Source organism: Phytophthora infestans, genomic scaffold (assembly GCF_000142945.1).
Source record: "Phytophthora infestans T30-4 supercont1.5 genomic scaffold, whole genome shotgun sequence".
In the NCBI taxonomy this organism is placed as follows: Eukaryota; Oomycota; class Peronosporomycetes; order Peronosporales; family Peronosporaceae; genus Phytophthora; species Phytophthora infestans.
In genome coordinates this window covers 771753-792137 of record NW_003303754.1, presented here as the reverse complement: position 1 = coordinate 792137, position 20385 = coordinate 771753, and the positions used below count along the sequence as shown (strand labels likewise).

The following is a 20385-nucleotide window of genomic DNA, read 5'->3' as shown; positions in this document are numbered from 1 at the left end:
GCCACATCATAGAGCATTCATGTCTTTAGACAATCCTATCCCGCTTTAGGGGCAGATAAAAGACTAACTTTAAGTGTTATTGAAGGGACTTCTGTAAGCAATCTTCAGCATCATTCTGTCAAATCTCGATAAAATCAGTCACGACCTTCATCGGATTACGGCTTACAAGTATCAGGTTTAGTCGCGACCGTATTCAGATTACTGGACGACCTTTTCAAATGCTGTGACGACCGTTGTCGGCTAAAGTACGACGCATTATCTTTTGAGTCCTTGTTCGGATTGGACAACACCACTTCCCTTTTTTCCAGGCATTGAATTTTCTCGACCAAGAATGAGAGTTAACGCTCGTGGCTATCTCTTAATCGCATGCGTGATGGCGATGTATTCCGTTTCGAATGCCCAGTTGCAACCAGAGTCTTGCTTCACTGAAGGGTGCTGGAACGTAGATGCAAAAACGGCCGAAAAAGTTGCCGAGTGCTGCATGGCCAAGGGAGGCAGGTCGGCGGATTTGTTATTGTGCTGCATGACAAGCTGCCAGTTTGGATCCCCGTGTCTTTGAGGAACTCTCCTCCGACACAACAACAAATATTTGACTCACTGCCGCCATTCAGAGGACGCGTCGAAGAAGACGCCGCAACCGTTTTCACTTGTCCCTTATCTTCTTGTTTAATTCTGGAGATACCTGTTCAAGGAGATGCCATGACACTCAAGCTCTCCTGCATATCGGCTGCCCGCTTGAGAAGCGGCATTGGGAAGAATAAATGCGGAAAGATAATAAATCATTGGGGACTTTCATACAAAGCTCTAAAAGTGTTCAATTTTCTGACAGGGGAGATATCGTGTGAAAAGATTAGCTTAAGAATTAGATTTTTCTCGTAATGCAAAATTAAGGTGAAACCGGCACTTTGGGCAAAATAACCTTCAAAAGCAGACAGAAGCTATACCAGAAGCTACACATTAGGACCTACACATCTGTAGTGTAAGCTGACACCGCTCACAACTACAAAATGACACTCGGTGCGTCAAATAGTTTTCTCCAACCTCAGTTACACTATTAATTTTCTTAAAAGGTAACCAGGAGAACGAAAACGGCTGGCGGGGTGTGTGTATCCCAAGATCGTGCTACACAACGTCCCAGTGGGTCAAGAAGCGGTGTCACCCCTTAAGGCGTTGCCAATGACCCGCAAACTCGATCGCTACCTTCCCTCTTTTGTAAGACCGACCCTTAGGGTCGGTCTACCCTTAGGGTCGGTCTTAACCCCTTGGACACGGAGGTGTGACACGAATAGGCTAAGAAAAAAGCTTATACCCTCCCGGAGGGTATAAGAAAATAACTTCGTTAAAATATGATATAATTAATTCAAGGTTAAAAATGCACTTTCTTAGCAACGAATGTAGCTAACCTCCTTGGTAATTATTCCGCAGAAGGGGATGGTGTGATCAGCGATTTTAAAATTCTCCAATCAACTGTTTCCTGGTCATTCTATGCAAGCTCTAAATTTGGAGACAACCACAGCACACGCATCACAGACAAACATCTCCCTCCTTCCCCCAACTAGACCCCAAGCAGCGGTGCAAACTATAGCGGCATAGTGGCAGTAACTGGATGGCCAAGTGAGAGCTAACAGAGGCGAACGCATGTGCAGGTACGGTGCCAATAAATGGTTGAGATTGTGAAGGTACGTGTATTGACAAGGTTAGCTACGGGTCGGCAAGACTACGGTCCCGAATGTGACTCTCCTTTGGCGAAAACGCACCGTTCTGCCACAGGATATGCCATATCTCGTTGGCTGGATGCCCTCGGACTTTGTTGCAAAGCATCATTACACCCTTCTTGTCCTCCGAACACTTTGGGCAATAGAATCTCGATGTCCCCCCACGCCGCTTACCTTCAGGCTTGTAGCAGGAGCAAACTTTACACTGGCGCTGTCTCAGCCTCTGGACACCGTTGTTCATGCGCGTATCTGGCGTTTGAACTAGTACATGTCCGCCATGTACAGTAACTTGTTCAGTAACTGTATTAGTAGGTCGGCATAATCCGGTTGTCTCTGTAAATGCTGTCTGTGTTTGGAGGATAAGTTGCTTGTGCATTCTTGCCAAGAACACGTAATGCGACATCTTCTTCTTGCTCTGTTCCTCCTACAACAGCGAATGTACAATGTACGCGTTCACCATGGCCATGTCTAATAGCCCAAGGAAGAGACTCTTGTAGTCTTTCTGAAATCTGGTATACAGAACAGCATAAATTAGAGACCATAAGTTGACATTGTCAGGGTAGCATTTACCTTGCTGCATATTGCATAGAGTACGACTGAAGTCGCAATTGATCATGGCGATCAACACCACCCATGAAGCGCTGGCGTTCTGCAACAATCTCCGGGCATGGAACAGTGCTCTGCTCTCCATTCTTTTCACGGCGCTGAACACTCGTCAGTCGTCATAGCTGTTCCAACTTGGGATGCCAGGAAGTAAACCGATCTGTTATCAGCCCAGCCCAGTGCCACTAGACCCGGATTGCTTTTAGCGATCGCCATTTTGAAGGAGCCCCTTGTAAAGTTTGCTGGTCGCTTCTTGAAAGGAAATGTAACCCCTTTGCACCACCCTTTTCGATTCTTTTCTATAGTCCCAACGAAATTGAAGCCCATAGTCCGCAGTTGTTGCGCTAGCGGTACAGAAGTATAAAACCGATCTGCAACCACGAGACGCCTTCCTTGGTAAGGGAGTCCACGGAAAACACTCGCAATATTTCGTATGACAGCCGCCGGGCCGCTCTTTGTGTCCATCGATTGAGCACCCTCCTTGTCCTTCTTTCGCCCAACGTCGACTTCAACTCTGTCATTCATCAAATAATGTACTCTAAGTCAGCATAGCTTTAATAATTTATCGTGACTATGTCAGCATTACCTTTTGCAGTAGCCCGACTCGGCGCAGCACGTCATGACGCACTTGGTTCCCCACTTATGCGGCTTGTCCTTCATGTACATGCGTGTCGGATTGCGCCGATTAAACGAAGGTAACATACCTTCATCAACAGCCACTCTTGAACCCAAGACATACCCCTCCTTGAATGTGATTTTCGCCGTTGCCAACACCGAACGTGTTCTCCAGCCCCTATCACTAGAAGCCGCAGGATCTTCGTTGTCAGTAAAATGCAAAAATCTGGTAATGAGCCGAAAACGGTCTCGAGACATAGCTTTTCCAAATGTTCCTGCAGGAATAAGGCCATCCTCGGCCATATTCCAGTGCATCTCAAACGACTTTCGAGGACTCGAGGCATGGGCCAACATCAGCCCAACCCATTGAACAACTTCGTGCGGCAGAATCTTATCAAATTTTATCAGGCGCTTTCTTAGTTTTTCTCTACTCTTGTGAAGCCGGTGCATCACCTTCCCTTCTTGCTGTACCATTTTCTCGAGGCGTGCTTCAAGCGTTTGCTTCCAATACCGGTTAGATTCGCTTGCAACATGCCGCCACAACGATTTGGGCAGGAAATAGAAGAAGAGGTCGATAGGTGACTGTGAAGCAGCTATGACGCCTTGTGAGGGTTCACAGTACCCGTCGTACATGTTGTCTACACCAGCATCATTAGTGACAGGCGTTGTTGTATCGTCCGGTAGAACAGTCCAGCCATCTTGTGCCATGGCAGCAAGTTGAGTGGTGTCATAAATCTCAGACGACCCTGTCAGCATAATGTCAATTAGATAAACTCTCCTTGGCTCCACAACAAAAAACAATACACACCTTGAACGCGCAACCGCATATCATCAATTTCAGCTGGCTTCATACAGCCGATCATACGACTGACCTCTTCTGCGACTGACTCGTTTGTATCTTCACTCTCGCTGGAATCTTCATCCACAAATGTTTCAGCGGCCTCCACCAAATCATCACTCCCTTCTACGTCCGAATCTAGAAAATCTTCACCTTCTTCCAATACGAGGTTTGGATCAGTGGCTTCCATCACCGCGAATTCGATTCCTCGAAATTGAGACGAACTGACTGTTGCAGGCGGAATCGTCACTCCGTCGTCGTCTCGGGTCGTGTCGCCAGTATCACTTTCAGACTCAAAATCATCCCCATCACTCTCATCAAAAACGTACTCACTGTTTTCGCCATTGCTGCTACCGGCGATGACTGAATACACATCACCTTCCATATGTCCGGCTAGAAATTTATTGGCATCATCAATAGCTACAATAACCCACACTTGGAATTAGCAAACATATTCGTCAGCATATTAAAAAATCAGCAATGCTATACCTGGAGGGTCAGTATTAGCAGATGCTACCAAGTCAGCATTAACGTTTTCTGTATACACACCACGTCAGCGTATGAACAAGTCAGCATAAAAACAGTCGACTATACCTGTCGTGTCAGCGTTAGCTTGTCCTCCGTTGTCAGCATTATCTACAAATCATTACGACAGTGTCAGCTTAGCATAACGTCAGCATATTATCGGGTTCTTATACCATTCTTGCCAGTGCTCATGGAACCAGGTTCTTGATTTGTCTGAGGGGGATCTGCACGAAGTCCATCGTTTCCTACAAATACCCAGTTAGCTCTTTATAGGCACCAGCACTGAATCGAAGCGGTACCTTGGGCGTTTTCGCCTCCTCACACTCTACCGAACGACGAGAGCTCTCGACGGCGATCTGCTGCTTCTTTGTCAAGCTGCTTCTTCGTCATCTTCTTCGTCTTCGCTGTAGAAGGCTTTGCAGTCTTCTGCTCTGTAGATGTCTGTTTCACGCGTTTCTTCGCCGGCGCTTTACCTGACGCAGAAGTATTTCTCTTTAGTGCAATTGCAGCCTCGATTTCGGGCTGATCAGGCACTGGAGTGGGAGAGTCTGACGCAGCAGCACCTATAGTGCTTTGAACTAAATTTAAATACAAACAGTAAGTCACTTTTGTAAGCACATAGCAACAGCAAGATACTACTTACCCGCTTGAGAAGGCGGGCGCACCCATACGTTCGCGATATTAAGCCGCGCGCACAGCTCTGGATCGCGACGCACATACGCCAGTAGTTCATCCTCGCCGTTGAAATAGTCCGTGCCGCGTTTACCTCCCTAACTTTGCTTCCTGGTTTCAGGTAGTTGTGACTACACGCATTTATGCAAGTTAGTACATTACTGTGGTGCAACAAAGTAGACAAAAAGGTAACGTACTGGATCTGGATGCCGGCTGCAGGCTTCCACGTCCAACCCTCCTTTCGTAGAAGTGGCCATACTGACTTGAAATCCATAAAGTAAGTCATTCTTGCGCTTGACTTGGCAAAAACGAAGAATGAGTGGCTTGGCGCGAAAGCGGCAAAGGGAACCAAAATTTATATTTTCCAAAATATGAGAGTCTGCTCTCTACGCGCGTACATCAAGCCACCTGTTTCATGAACCAATTAAATTGTTGGATTTGTACACGTGGACCAATAACAGTCGATCAATTTATGGGAAGGGGCGTGGATACGCTTTTGCGGATTTCGTGGCATAGTGAATCTAAGTAATTGTTATGCTATTCTGAACAGCATAAGACCATATTACAACCCTCCGCGTCCAAGGGGTTAAATTGAAGGGGTCGTTTGATCAATTGATTTTATCAAATGTACCGGTACCTCCAATCCTGGTCACAAGATACCGATATAAAGGGTTTTACAAAACCCTGTGCATTTTAAAATGATATAACGGTATTGTTCGGTTTCAATTAACTGCTGCATGAAAATACGAGGTCTGAAATGGACAAGCAATTCACAAACCAAGTCAAAATTACTTCTAACCTCCAGATTGTACTGGGTGAGAATCAGTTTTTTATTATTAAATAAAGGTCATCAAGTGAAGAGGATATTCATTGGTGAACTACGTCCAAAAAGACCCGATCTCCATCGAAAAGCTGCAATATCCGCCAGAAGAGAACAAAGTCGTAGACGAAACCACTGAAATGGGTCGTAAGCAGGACCGGAAGAAGCAAATGTCGTTCCTGGACAAGCGCGACATCATCACGGCATGTCCTCGTCTTCAGGGCTGTAGTATTCACTAGTCCTGACACCTGTGCTTTCAGTAGTTCCTAAAGACCGGCGCGGGTATCGAATTTCAGAGCCCCACGCTTCATATAAGGGCGTGGGGCACGCTCACGCTGAACACTTTAGCAGCCATGATGCAGCAAGGCGAGTGTTCCCATGTAGCGGTACAACTCTGGAAAGTGATTCCTCCGGATAGTGATGAAAAGGGGCCGACGGTAATCACTCACAACAGTCGGTACAGTAAATAACTTTAGAGCTGATGCCGTAGTAAACGGTACTGTTCAATGTACCTAAAATCACGGTGTCAGACGTTATCAGTTGAGGTTTTCGGTACATGGAACAGTACTGGCTACTACGGTATCAGTTCTGAAGTTATTTATTGTTCGAGCACAAGTATTTGAAACGAAAATCGATGGATATCAACATAATAATACAGAAGTAAAGGTACCGGTATAGGAGTCCCAAAATTATACCGTCACTTCACAGCTCCTTCCTGCTGGGCCAGCCCTTCAGTGGTGGCATTTCCGCTTTTCTTTTCTGCTTTACAATCCACCTAGCATTTGCAGTCATGCGTCTGACCTTCGTCATCGCAAACGCTATACATATTTTTAATTGAAGATATCGCCCCAAGGCTTCGCCACGGGAAGATACCATTTTGTTAGCAAAAGATTTCTTCGAGCAAGCCAAGAGAACTGAGACAAGGCAGAGGCGAAGAAAGTGGCGAAAAATTTGATAAAAGATCAGACTCAGGCAAATGGAGCTGTAACCACAGGATTTAGCTCGATATTGAGGGGAAAAAATATTTTGCAAAAAGTGAACTAGTCCACAAAGATTAAGTTAGGATACCGCCCTCACTTAGATCCACTTCAAGCAGCCATAGCCGAAAATTCGCAGGAGTAAAGGTCGTATACCAAAAGGTTACACACGTCGCGGCCTACACCCTGAAGAGTGACATAGTCTCATGAAAAGTCCAGCAAAGTCTCGCATGGAGATGTGGGCTACTGCGGCGCGCCTTGTTAACAGAATAAGAGCGCTACCGGCTTGGGTTTGGTTGAGTAGTATTGATGTCACTTAACCACTTTGGCTAACGACTTCCTATACCCGGTACAGCGCCGCCGTCCCTGACCCGGCCTCTCGCTGTTCGTCTTCCGGCCAACTTGGCCAATTCTCCCCTCTTTCTCTCCACTTTTGGGGGGTCATGAGGATGCTATCTCGCATCGATTGTCGATTGGCCGATTGCCACTGAGCCACATCGCCATCCATATGAGCTAATACCGAATTTCATCTTTGCAGTTGTGCTGTGTCACTTGCGACGTGCATTTGGAAGCTACGTTTGGAGTCCATTGCAAGGTTAGCCAGGCAGTCGGCCATCTTATTCTGCCCTCTGAGGTGGTGATGCCATTGGATGACATTTAGCTTGTCCGCTATTTTGCGGCTACTCCAGTAGTAATTGCGCAGGTGTTTGGCCTTGAAGGGTTTTCTTTGTGCCTGCTGCCGGATTATCATGGCGCTGTCCCCGATGACGTGCAGCGGCTCATACTTTCGTGCTTCGCACGCTTTGAGCCCTGCAAGGAGGCCCATATTTTCCGCCATATTATTGGTGGCCTTCTTGCTGGCATAGGCCATAGATCCTATCCAGCACACTTGTATGGCCCCGCTTCCGCCGGGGCCCGGGTTGCCTCGTAAGCCCCCATCGAAAAACAGCAGATGAACATGGGACCCGGTGCCTGTCATGAATTCTGGTTCCATCACCACTTCGGTCGCGAGGACTGTCCGCAGTAATTGCTGCGCCATTCTTGCATGCGTCGATTGCGTCTGTGTGCTTAGATGCCTATAAACTGTTTCGTATCCATCTCGGAGTCTAGCCTTCATCTGCGCAGTGCGGTGAGAGTCCGTAATATGGTTAAGTGCATCGAAGTGACCAACTCGTCATCGCCACACTGCATGAAAGTACAGCACGGCACCTAGTCTCCAGCAATGGTCCACCAGTGTAGTGACCGCTTCGATGAAAAGGATAGAGGAGTTGTGTTCGAACATTGACTCTGCTTTCTTCCGAATGCCCGCAGGAACTTGGGGAAGAGATAGACTGAAATGCGCGCGTTTGAAAAGGCCTGCTGGGACCCCTGCCTTCATCCAAGGCTTTGTCAGCTGGCCCCTCAGTTTTTCTGCGGATGGGCAGGTCCAAAACACGTGGTAGATATCAACCTCAGTGAGGTGAATGCAGCCGGTATGAGGGCAGCCCACCTTGTGACTACCAACATCATATAGTGAGAAAGCATTCCATTTCAGACGGATGAGAAGCTGTTCCCCCCACGGGCCCAACCGACGATTCTGCGGACTTGTTTCCAGGCAAAGGCACCCAAACTCGCCGCTGCTACGTTGTCTGCATTTGTCCATCTCAATTGTCTCTCGCTAGCCTTGGACGCTCCTCTTTTTAGAGCGTGCAGCGCTGCTCGTTTCTTGTAATCATTCCTGGTCCGGGTTCACCGCCGACCACCCATGCACAAGCATGCAAGCCGACACAGATACGGGTGCGGCCGTACAGTTAAAACCGCGGTGTTCGGACCTAGCTCCGAGATTAGACAGCGGTACAGTGTGTGTAAGCTGTCCACCTTCCGACCTGCTGTAGGTCCTGCAGCCTCCGTCCGACGTATCGCCTCGACCGTATCCCTGCGACGCAGAGTGACTGTTAGCGGATGATCCCGTGGATTCGCAGTGAATCGCACTTCCGATGGGTACACTGGGACTTCCGCAATGGTGACGAAGTTACTAACCAGTGTCAAGGCCAAATTCTCGTTCTGGTCTTTCTTGCAACTCCCATTCCGCGTGATTCTGGAGGTGAAATTCAAGCGACCTGTGGTCATTCTCGTCCAAGTGACCATGTCTTGTAGAATTGTGTTGGTTTTTCCATATAAATGACACGCCTGTGCCAACGTTGTCCAGATCCCATTCCGGTCCCAAACTCTAACCGTAATCATGTCTGTATACGGCAGCCATTCCACCGCGAACTTAATAGGTGATACCTGTTTCAGCTGTGACCTTACCGGGGTGATGTTGGCTAGGAGTGTCCTGCAGTCCATACTTAGAGTGTCCTCCCTCCACTTCATGTGAATCGTGTCCGACTGACTGTATATTGCCATTGCAAGCGGGTTCAAAAGTGCAGGTAATTCTTCGACTCCTTTCGGTGCCCCAGCCATGCTGACGAGTAATTTTCCTGTTTCCCATAGTGTGGACTGGTGTCGAAATGTGTCGGATGTTGGTCAACGTACCCTGGTGTGATGTAGACACTTGGTGCTACAGGAAAGCGTTTACGGTTGAAAAGGACGTCTCCGACGATGTGAGCTTGCCTTGTTGCTGAATGGGCCCACGTGCCGACTACTATTGCTGCAAGCGCTAGGATTTCCACGCGTAGGTTAGGCAGTGATAGACCTCCTCTGTGTCTGGGCAAGGCTGCCAAGTCTGCGTCAAGCCACTTTACCATTCTCCGCATCGGTTGTGAAGTGTCCGTGCCAGACGTAGTGTTTAATTCTCGTGTCCATGGCCTGGACCTCCATCACCGACGGCCATGCGTGACGCGCTATATAGAGGAGTTTCGGTACAATGATGGCACTGGCAATCCTGCTGCGATGGTCGACAGTGGAGGTTTTTTGGCTTGGCAGCCGCAATCTTGCTGTAAGTTGTTGCAGAGCTACGCTCCCCGAGACTCTGTGAGTAGGATTTTCCCTTTTTACTTTCCCAACTGGAATACCAAGGTACCTGCAGGTTGCCTCGCTCGGTTGGTAGTGCAGTTCAGGCGGTAGTGTCATTGATGGAGTCGCTCCCTCCGGATTTAGTGCTACAACCAGTGTCTTGTCGGTCTTAATTTGCAGCCCCGACGCCTTGCCAAAGGAGGATACCACGTGGAGTAGCGCAGGGATGTCCTTCGGGTTGGCGACAAAGGCCGCAGTGTCGTCTGCGTAGCCCGCAACCCGCAGCTCAAATCGACCAGCCTCTGAATGAACTATGACCCCTTTGCATCCCATAAAACCGTCCAATTTTCTGTACAGAGGGTCCAAATCCAGGATGAACAGCATCGGTGCCAAGGGGCGGCCCTGCCGAATTCCGCTCGTAACCCGTACATATCGTGAGGTGGACCCATTCACCAGGAAACGCGCCCGTGTACCTTCAAGTGTACTGTCAATTGCTCGGACAAATTTTTCTGGGTATCCTTTCCGTCTAAGAATGGACAGCATGTATGCTCGATCGAGTGAGTCGTAGGCCTTCTTGAAGTCCCGCAGTAGTGCAGAAGCCTCTCTCTGAGAGAGATCAGTGAGTACCATACTTTGTTCTGCCTCGTGTCGTGGATTTATCTACCAGGAACGAAGCCATTTTGGTTGGGGTGTATGTGATCTGGCAGCGTCATGCTGACTCTACTTGCCAGTATCTTCATCAGGAGCTTATAGTCCGTGTTAAGCAGGGCAATTGGGCGGAAGTTGAGTGCATTTCGCGAGGATCCCCCTTTTTTGAGGCAGAAGGTATCCGCGTCCAGAAATGAAGGCGGGAAGACTCCTGCGTCGTACCAGAGATCATAAGATTTTGCCAGAATCGGAATGAGTAGGTTTTCGTAGTCTCGATACCATCCATTGCCCAGACTATCCGGACCCGGCGCTTTGCCTCGTTCACATTTCTGGATGGCAGCCCTCACGTCGTCCTCAGTAATTTCTGCAGCGCTAGCGGTCTGAGCTGGTGTGGATTGGTCCGCTTGGGGAATCCAATTGCCGACTTCCTCTACATTGGGCCAGTCCGCAGCATCTTGCTGTAGAATTGGTGTCCACGCGTCCGCCATGGTGTCAGCTTTGTCGTGAACTCCTCTCACTGGTACGCCTGGGATCGGGTCCAGCTTATGGACAGTATCGTCGCTAAATTTAGACGATACTCTCCTAAAGAAGGAACGTGTAGTTTTGCATGCCCAGTGGGTTGCTTCTTGGAACAAGCGGCGTTGTCCAAGCTCGTTTCTAGTCTGCTTGCACTCGGCAATAGCTCGCCGTAAGCGAGCTTCACGAGTCAGCCCCGCTGTTGTGTCTAGAGTAAGTCCGTCTAGCTGGTCAGTGATTGATTCTACCGTCGGAGGTTGACCCATTTTATCTTGTAGCAGACGGTGCTGCTGACGTACCAATCGGGCCAATTTCTATTTGAGAGATTGTCTCCTTGATTTACGCCGCTCTCTAATACATAGTCGGGTTCTACGAGCAATTTCACTCTTCAACGCCTCCCACTGCACGCTGGCCTCTTCCGCTGAGTACTCATTTTTGCTAAAGCGATCAGCAAACTCTGTTAGAATATGAGTGGTAACTCCTTGACTGCGACCTCTGCAAATTGAGGTACCGGGTGAATTCGTGGTGGCCGGCGGATTCGGATAGGGTCCTCCGGTGATCTGACGTGCAGTTTAGTTCCGAGATGATCCGACTTGGCTCCGAGCTGAACTGTGTGCCAGTCGGTCACCCACGACAGTGTGCAAGGTGACATATACCACCGATCCAGCCGTGAGGATGCCTCTGTTCCCCCAGGAAGCGTGTAATGATAAGTGTGAGTCTCGAAGTGGTGTCGTAGTAGATCTTCATATGTCCATTTCGACGGTCGTGCCACTGCGATCGGGTCCAGAAGGTCCCATATATTAAGCAAAGCCCGCAGCGCCGGTGCGTCATGGCCTCCGGATGCGCTGGTGAAGCTGCAGTCAGCCCGTTCATCCAAGGTACAGTTAAAGTCACCTCCAACGAAGAGCAATACCCCAGCAGGAAACTCAATATTTTGCAATGTTTTGTAAGACGTCTCTCTGAGCGCGGGAGTGTGAGGTGCGTATACGCTGCAAATAATTGCCGGGGTGCCATCAAGAGTCCCTCTTACCGCCGTGAAATTCTGAGTCCATTTATCTTCCAGATAGGGCGTCATGGCCTTAAACGCGCCATACGGGTTTGCCAAGATCGCCACACAACCCCTCCTGTCATCGGCAGGTGTCCAAAAGGAGTAATTCGGCTGCCGTGGGCCCGTCTGGAGCCCCCACCTCCTCGCAAAAAGTCTTTTGTACGCTTCCATCTCTCCGGCCGCGACATGCGTCTCCTGCAACAAGAGTACATCTGAGTTTCCATGGGAGTCCGGTGTCCCGAAAGCCGTGAACCCGTTCGATCTCTCCTTTTCTATCGCACCGAGTCCATTGACATTTTGTGTAATGATCCCTAACGTTTGCTCTTCTGGGTGGAGCCGTTGTTCCGCTAGTTTTGCTGCTCTGGCTGCGTCCTTATCAGCTTTCCTTATTCTCTTCGTGCGCAATTTCTTGTCTTGCGCAAACGGTTCCTCTAGTGCAGTGAATTGGTCTGTTACTTGTATTGGGTCGAAGAATTTCCACAAGTCCTGTGTTTTCGCGATGTATCCCCACGTAGTATGTAAAGTTTTTGTGTAATTTCTTGTAATTGGGTCTGTATTCTCCTTCTCCTCAGATCCAGCACACTTGCCCTTTCCAGCTGCTTGGAAGGAGTCGGAGTATGCATGGGCAGTGATCGTCATATTGTGGACACAGGCGTCAGCGCAGGCTGCTCCCCCTGCGGTGACGTTGCTGGCACTGTGGTGCCTTTTTTTTCTGGTGTCCTGTGGTCACCAAGTGGTGCCTTTTTTTTCTGTGTCCTGAGGGACGAAAGTCGAGAGCTCACCACAGTGGTGAGCTCTCGACTTCGTCCTCCCTATGAGCTCCTTAGGTTTGCCCCGTCGGGGCTAAAGTTGCTGCACTCCAGTCTTGGTGGTTCACTATTCCGTGGCATAAACTGCGGATGAATGAGGACTTTTCGTACCATATCAACCGGGCGCCGTGTGGAGCACGCCCCATTGGTGTATATTGCCAGTCACTGACCACGTAGGGCATCACGTGAAGAAGGCACCATTCGGTGCGAGGTACACCTTCCGGTTGTGCCCGGCAGTAGTTGTCTGGGACCCACTGGGCTAACCTCGCCCACCTCTCAGGAGACGCAACCAGATCACTGGCTGCGACCGAGTCGTCACTGCACTGCAGATAAGCTGTAAGCCACTCTTCGCAGTACTGTCGGGGGTTAGCGTCCAACGTGTCGTCTCCTGCCAGCCGCTGTATTGCTGTAAGTTGTTCATTGTGGAAATCGAGTTCTCCCTACTTGATTAGGTGAACCAGGTCCCCGTTCTTGGCCTCGTGTTCTGGATAAGGAACAAGTGCCGTAGAGCCTGGTGGTCTTTGAGTAGCCATTTTGTGATATCCGTCGGTCGCGATCCGCGTCGCTTAGTGAGAGGGGTCTGAAATGTCTCTCTGAAGAGTACACACCATTTTGAGAAGGCCTCTAGATACGCCCAAGCTATCAAGTCCGCAAGAGGCACGTCTACCTCATCCATTGAAACTGACTTCGATGCGCGCAAGAGTCTGAAGTAAGTGTTTTGGACAAGAACACCATAGGCAGGGCGAGCGTAACGTGTAGGCATAGACACCACTCCGTTCCCGTTAGTCTCATCCTGCTGAGATCCAGTTGAGTAAGCGTCAATCCCGTACGCTGCGTGAATGTGTTGTTCTTCCTGTTGGAGATCTGCGTCCGAGGCTTTACTGGCGATAAGCCGCATCGAGGATGGGTAGTCCGAGTCTGGCATGAATGACATCTAGCCGCGCTCTCATTTCTTGACGTTTAATTAGAATAGAGTTGACGTCCGCTCTGTCCGCTAGTTGGTTTACTGAGGCCAAGTCTATGGTGCGTTCGGCGTCTGTCAGGTTATTCACATCTTTCTTCCATGAAAACGTGTTCGAGATGTCTGCAGCAAACTCTGGGTCTCCTTCCGCCCTCCATTTGAGGTATAGCTCCCCGTGTCCGACTCCATAAAAATGCCGTTCGTCATGCCTTAAGACCAGAAAGGTTGAGAGGACGTGAATATCGAAGCTAACTCTAAGATATTCTGTTGCTTCCCTGTCCGTGAATGCCGCGACATATCTGCTTTCATGATGGACGTTGTTTGGGAGTCGGTGAAGTTTGTATAGGTAACGTTGGATGTGGGCGTCGTTAGAAGCTCTTGTGTCGAACACCAGTATGGGTTCTTGCAAGTACTGCGCCATCGTCCGAAGTTCATGAGGACCTGCGCAGTGGTGTGACGGCACTGGTTCTCCAGCTGAGCGTAGTCTGGCTCTGGCGTAGTGAGCAAAGAGCGCTGCAGTGGCCCCTTCCTTGGATTCATAACCTGGGTGGTCAGAATACAGCCGAGCGCACTCCGCTATAGGATCGACGAGCCCTAGCGCGACATCATTGCGTAAATTCATCATCATGAGCGCGTAAATTGACTGCTTCAACTCTGTGACCTGTTGGACCGTTGCCCTTGAGTTTTTGAGTTTTGACGTTGAATGATTCGTGGTTGATGCGTATAATGCAAGGAAGGCGCATTGACCATTGACCATTTGCCTCAACCTCCACTTCTGTTCCATTGAATCTTACTAGCCATTGTCCTAATTGAACGGGCAGACCAGCGTCCCCTTCGTTAGTGCCCATACGCGTTATTCCAATAGTCAGATCCTCTTGGGAGGTTGGAGTTGCCGGCACTATGTCCTCCTGTTCGTGGCCGTCTCCACTCTGTGTGGGCTTGGAGACCACTGCAGTAATCACTTCACCGGTTTTCCCCTCCACGGCACGCTTCGTGCTCTTGATATATGTTGCCATACTATTCTGCATCCCCTTAATAGCGCCATCCTGTAGGCCTATTTTCCCAGACAGTTGTTTGACCTTGCGAGCGGACCGTACCACAGCGCTGGTGGTGGTGATCTCCAATCGGCTCTGTGAGTGCTGCTCGGTCGCCCGGGCGGCAGCAGCAGTGGTCGCTCCCCCTGTTGTTGCTAAAGGCATTACCTCGTCCTCTTGAGCGGCGCTAGCTGACCGGGCGGATTGGTTGAAATCTGCCGCTCGTGGTGGCGTGGTCGTGGCTAAGAAATCACTCTGTGGCCCACCTGCATACGCATAAGGTGCCTCGTCACGTTCGTTCTCTTCCCATGCTCGTGTAGTCTGCTTCTCATCATCAATCTGCATTTGGTCATCGTCTTCCTCCTCCTCGCTGTCTGAAGAAGCGAGCTCCGCAAATTGTCCCAACGCTTCGTTCCTTAGGAAAAAAAGCGAAACGCGCGTCCTGCCCTTTGTTTAGTGTGGTGGATCGCGATGCCGCTGCGGGATGAGTGGTGTTAGTGCGAGCCATGGGAACTGATGCTGTTGTCCGCGCGTGACTGGCTGAGTATGTGTACGAGCGGCTGTATCAGCTGTGTGACTCGCCTTCGCCGCGCCCTCCGATGGTTGGGCATTGGGGTTTGCTGCTGCCTGGCGATTTTGTTTTCTGGATTTTCTAGATTTTCGTGTTTTTGTTATGAATGCTTGGTCTGCGGCAGTCTCTGCGTAAGTGCCCTTTGGGGCGACCGTGTCCGACGTTGTCGCTACTGATTCGATTCTTCGGGGTATGGACTGCTGCTCAGCGGTGGAGACAACCTCTGTCACCTGTGCGGGTGGTCGAGTTGAGTCGACCACTTCAGCTTCAGCCGGTAGTAGGGGCTTCACAGTCACCTGAGGTGGCTGGTAAGATTGCAGCATCTTAACCAGGTCCTCCATCGTGTGAACATTAAAGTCCACGCGAGTTGCTCTATGGGTTGGCGCCACTTCTTCCTTTCACCTTCTGGTTGATCTCGCTCGAACCAAGGCTAAGCTCTCCGGTTTGGTTCTGCATCTGGACGTGCTGTAACCTGGATGCAAACATTTTGTGCATGATTTGCCGAAGAATTGCTGAAAGTGGTGATTGGTGATGGTTGCTCCTTCCATTTCTATCGTAGACACCCCTTTCCGTGCAGGAGGGCATTGACGCTGCGCGAACCGAATGATATGATACCGGTTATCGTAAATTTCTGTTCGGGTGGCTCGAGCATATTCTACGTCGAGGACCTTTGCCCCTGAGAAGCAGGAGAAGGCACGAGACAGCGGCGCCAGGCCCAACTTGAACCCACCATACACTCGGACAGCGTATTGAGTCTCTATTTGTGCTGGGGTGAAGTACCCTGTCCCCTCCTCTTCTGGAAGACGTTCGGTTGCTTGAGGGTGATGACTTCCGCTCTTAGGCGCAAAGATTTACCGATCCATCGAGCAGCTCCTCTCTGTGAGTGGAAAACTACATGAAGTGTTTGCGCACCATCGAAGTATAGCCTTTTGACATCTTTTTGGAAAGCTCCGTGCCCCGTGTTATCGTCCGTATTGGCCAAGAAAAAGTCTTTGAAGATGGCTGCGTGAGCGGTGTTTGACGTCATGCGAATTGTAGCAGGGAGCACCACCGTGAGGGTGAAGTTGAAATATGTATCGTGCATATCCTCGATCATTGCTCTATGCTCGCTAATCATTGTTTCCTTGATGAAATTTGGGGTGTGTGGGAGGTCGAGATGTCCTCTGATCTACGTGAAAAATATGTCATCTTCTCGTGCCGTCCAGGCGCGGATAGATTCGTCACAACTAACGTTTGCTGGGGCCAGTGCTTCACTGCGCATCGCTGCTTTTTCCGCTTTCCATGTTGTTGTGTCCACCTCCCAATCCGTCATCAAGGTGTGCAGAAGTTGCTTGATGTGAACTGGATTCCATACCCCAGCAAGCATATGCGATCGCCGTGCTGCTGCTTCACTGACTCTCGACTGGCTTGGCAAGTGTGCCTGCACTTTGGTGCTCCATGTGCTCATGGCGGCCTGAGTCACTGAGTGTGTCTCGGGAGCCGTTTCTTCGTCCGTTACAGTTGTGTCCGTTAACGCGCGCCCCTGTGGTTGCTCTTTGTTCTCCTCAACGCGGGTCTCCGGTGCGCGCTGTGGTTGCTGCGCATCGATGTCTTCCATCCTCCCTTCTTGTGGCAGCGGATTCTAAGCCACTGCAGATGGGGGCCCTGGACCTTGCGCTCCCATGCCTGGCTCCGCCATCGCCGCGTCCGTCGCGCTTAGCTTGTCCTCCCGCTTGTCCCTGGCGCGGTGCTTGCTTTGGGCCACTCACTGCTGAGCGACCTTTCCTATCCAAGGTATATTTACGAGTAGAGCGCTACCGTCTTACCCCGCATATAAGACATATGTGCTGTAAATGAATACAACGCTGCTTGTGTGTTATATTCGTTTAGAAAGCCTATGTGCTGTACAATGGACAAATTGTTTGACTTTGAAGAAGCAAGTTTGTGGGTCCTGGAATCTGGCTTGGTCGTTTAGGCTTGACCCTACTACGCGATCGGCGTGGGTTCAAACCGCCACGCTGTGCTTCTTGCTAAGAGCGACAAAGCCGTGATCTTTCACGCCTATCCGATAGTCTGCTAGAACAGCGAGTTTCTCGTGGATACTATAGCTAACGTCGCTCAGCAGCCATGGCTGTGTAAATTATAAAATAAGAGAATTAAAGCCAAGTAACAGCAGCACCGACAAGTTTGTTCAATAGGTTTGGTTGGGAGCTCTCAAGAATATTCATTGGTTGGTACAGCTTTAAGTAGGTTTCAGGCACATGTGTTCTAATTAGGTAGGTGGTCAAATTGGGGTTTAAGCTAGATGTCGAGCGAATCCCGTATTTTTTTAGAACACATATGCCTTATATGCGGGGTAAGACGGTAGCTTCGTTCCGAAGATCTAGGTATTCTGGAATACGTCACGAAAACGAAAGTAAGATGAGCGATCTAAGCCAATTTAACAGAATGAAATGCGCTTAAGCCCCCCTTGAGATTTCGGTACAGACTCTTCGATGTATTATTTGCGCTAGCCCGTCGTCAAAGCACTGCTTAATGAACACATTAAATTTATAAATTCGTGCACAGAGGTTGATTTTTTTAGTCGCCGTTTTCGTGCTTTGTCTTCGACCGATATCGCGTATGCGCCCTGTAAACCGACCCTTAGGGTCGGTCTTATAAAAGAGGGATGGGACCAATCAGCGATCGAGATTGCGGGTCATTGGCAACGCCTTTAGGGGTGACACCGCTTCTTGGCCCACTGGGACGTTGTGTGGCACGGTATTGGGATACACATATGTCGCCAGACTTTTTCATTTCTCCTAGTTACCTTTTTATAAAACTAGTGGTGTAAATGAGGTTGATTTTTTTTTACTGCTCCAGCTTACACTACAGATGTGCAGGTCCTCATGTGAAGCTTCTGGTATAGCTTCTGTCTGCGTTTGAAGGTTATTTTGCCCAAAGTGCCGGTTTCACCTTAATTTTGCATTACGAGAAAAATCGATTCTTAAGCTAATCTTTTCACACGATATCTCCCCTGTCAGAAAATTGAACACTTTTAGAGCTTTGTATGAAAGTCCCCAATGATTTATTATCTTTCCGCATTTATTCTTCCCAATGCCGCTTCTCAAGCGGGCAGCCGATATGCAGGAGAGCTTGAGTGTCATGGCATCTCCTTGTACAGGTATCTCCAGAATTGAACAAGAAGATAAGGGACACGTGAAAACGGTTGAGAGCGTCTTCTTCAACGCGTCGACTGGATGGCGGCAGTGAGTCAAACATTTTTTGTTGTGTCGGAGGCGTTTCTCAATGACACGGGGATCCAAGCTGACAGCTTCTCACGCGGGCGCGGATTGTGTTCGAGTGCACGTTGAGGGGTTTTCGAGTGCAGACATTTTTGCCACGAAATGGCGGAATGCCGAGTGCAGATAGCACATGGCGATATCGTCGGCTCTATACTTGTCTTGTCCGGTCCATGCTTGTTTGAATGTACTACACTGTCCTTGGGGCCGGATGCAGAGCTCACCAGGATGTAAGAGGAGAAAAATACATGTATTTGTGAGAAGAAAACATGAATGAGCCTTGGATCCTGGTTCACTTCCTACACAAGGTACGCTGAGCTCTGCTAGTCCAGTCCTACGCTCAAATGCTCAATGCCAACTGTCACTCCTGATCGTCTTAGCTGTCCAAGTCCTGATCGTCGTCGGCGTCACGGTCGACACTGCGGGGATGCAATTCGTGTGTGTTTGCGTGGGCGGCAGCACTCTTCGTAACATCGAGGCCAGTACGTCTTGATTCTACGATCAGCTGCACCAATTTCTGGCACTCTAGGAAGACTAGCTTGCCTCCCTCGAAGTCGACAAGCCATCTATATCTACCACCCCGACTTGAGTAGGCTTGAATTGTGATAATCATGCTGATGTCTTCCTCTTCTCCGTTGACGACAACGGCAAAATCCTTTGCTATCTGCCAGCCATAAGGATAGTGCGGTTTCTTCGTCAACTTCTTTTCCAGGGATGGAATCGAAAACGTCCGGCAGTCGGGTGCATCAATGAAGAGTGCACCAGCGATTTTGCGTTGTCCCCCGCAAAGTTTCGTGGTAGGAAGAATTTTTTTGGCGACAGTCAGATCGAATTGCTTCCTGATTGACATCACTGCGAGAACGTGAGAAATACCCCACCCTGTCGACCAAAACATTTTGCAATCGCATCGGAAGAGCGCCCGTATTTCACGGATCTGTACAACAACAACACTACGAGATGAGATGAGAACAAACAGATCATTGTAGCATGAAACTTACATTATCCATCGAGATCACAGGATGGAGCTGTAGCTGAAATGTTTTGGCCCGATCTGAATGGTCCAGAATCTCCACCTCATGTAGACAGAGATAGTGGACGTTGATATCTTCCACCGTATCGGACTCCCTAAGTTTTCCGACCTTGGCTTCGAGGTATCTGTCGCAATTGCAAGATTAACTAAAGATTAAGGCGCATGGAACAGATAAGATGAGGAGGACCTACCTGTCGACTCTCACTTTCGTAACCTCACATGCAGGATCTGTATCTGTGTCCATGTATTCGGTTACGTTGAACAGGAACGATCGTGGCACCCTCTTTCTGTTCACAACCTTCGTCTTCTTGTAGTACATCGATGAGCTAGTGTGGCGCACTGCCTGGTGAATGGTGTCGTCTGGAATTGGACCTGAGTACGTATAGATTCATTAGCCATCAGTCCCAATACCTCACTGTGTAACAGTGAGTACCTCCGGAGAAGTGGCTAATCGCGCTGGTCGGTGAGTCCGCGCTCATCAACGAGAAAACGCCAGGAATTGAGTCGTTGAGAACAACGCCTGTTTGCGCACGCTTTGCTGTCACGCCTCAAGTTTTAATCACAGCGTTGTGTGACTCCAGGGGGTCTTGATTCGGAAGGGCACCGGGGGCACCGCTTGTCGTGTACCATCGCGTCCACGTGTCTGTCAGGTATATTTTCTCGAACCAAGCCGCATATTCATGCTGCCCATCTGCCCGCCAGCGCTGCAAACACAGCTTTTTCGACACTGCCCCGAATTGTGCAGGCGTCCTCGTCTTATGCATCTGGGTAATGTTCACCTTGATATTGTCCTGGTAATAAGCTGACGA

General features: G+C 49.5%; 2 protein-coding genes across 2 annotated transcripts; one reads left to right on the top strand and one right to left on the bottom strand.

Annotated features, from left to right (window-relative positions):
• Positions 1-331: 331 nt before the first annotated feature.
• Positions 332-559, top strand: PITG_22726 (cys-rich secreted peptide protein, putative; the record flags this gene model as incomplete). The annotated part of the gene is made up of 1 exon (XM_002905758.1): positions 332-559. One exon carries the CDS (start codon positions 332-334, stop codon positions 557-559), a length of 228 nt encoding a protein of 75 aa, XP_002905804.1.
• Positions 560-16454: 15895 nt separating this feature from the next.
• On the bottom strand, positions 16455-16883 carry PITG_04091 (uncharacterized protein; the record flags this gene model as incomplete). Its single annotated transcript, XM_002905757.1, has 1 exon — positions 16455-16883. One exon carries the CDS (start codon positions 16881-16883, stop codon positions 16455-16457), a length of 429 nt encoding a protein of 142 aa, XP_002905803.1.
• Positions 16884-20385: the final 3502 nt, after the last annotated feature.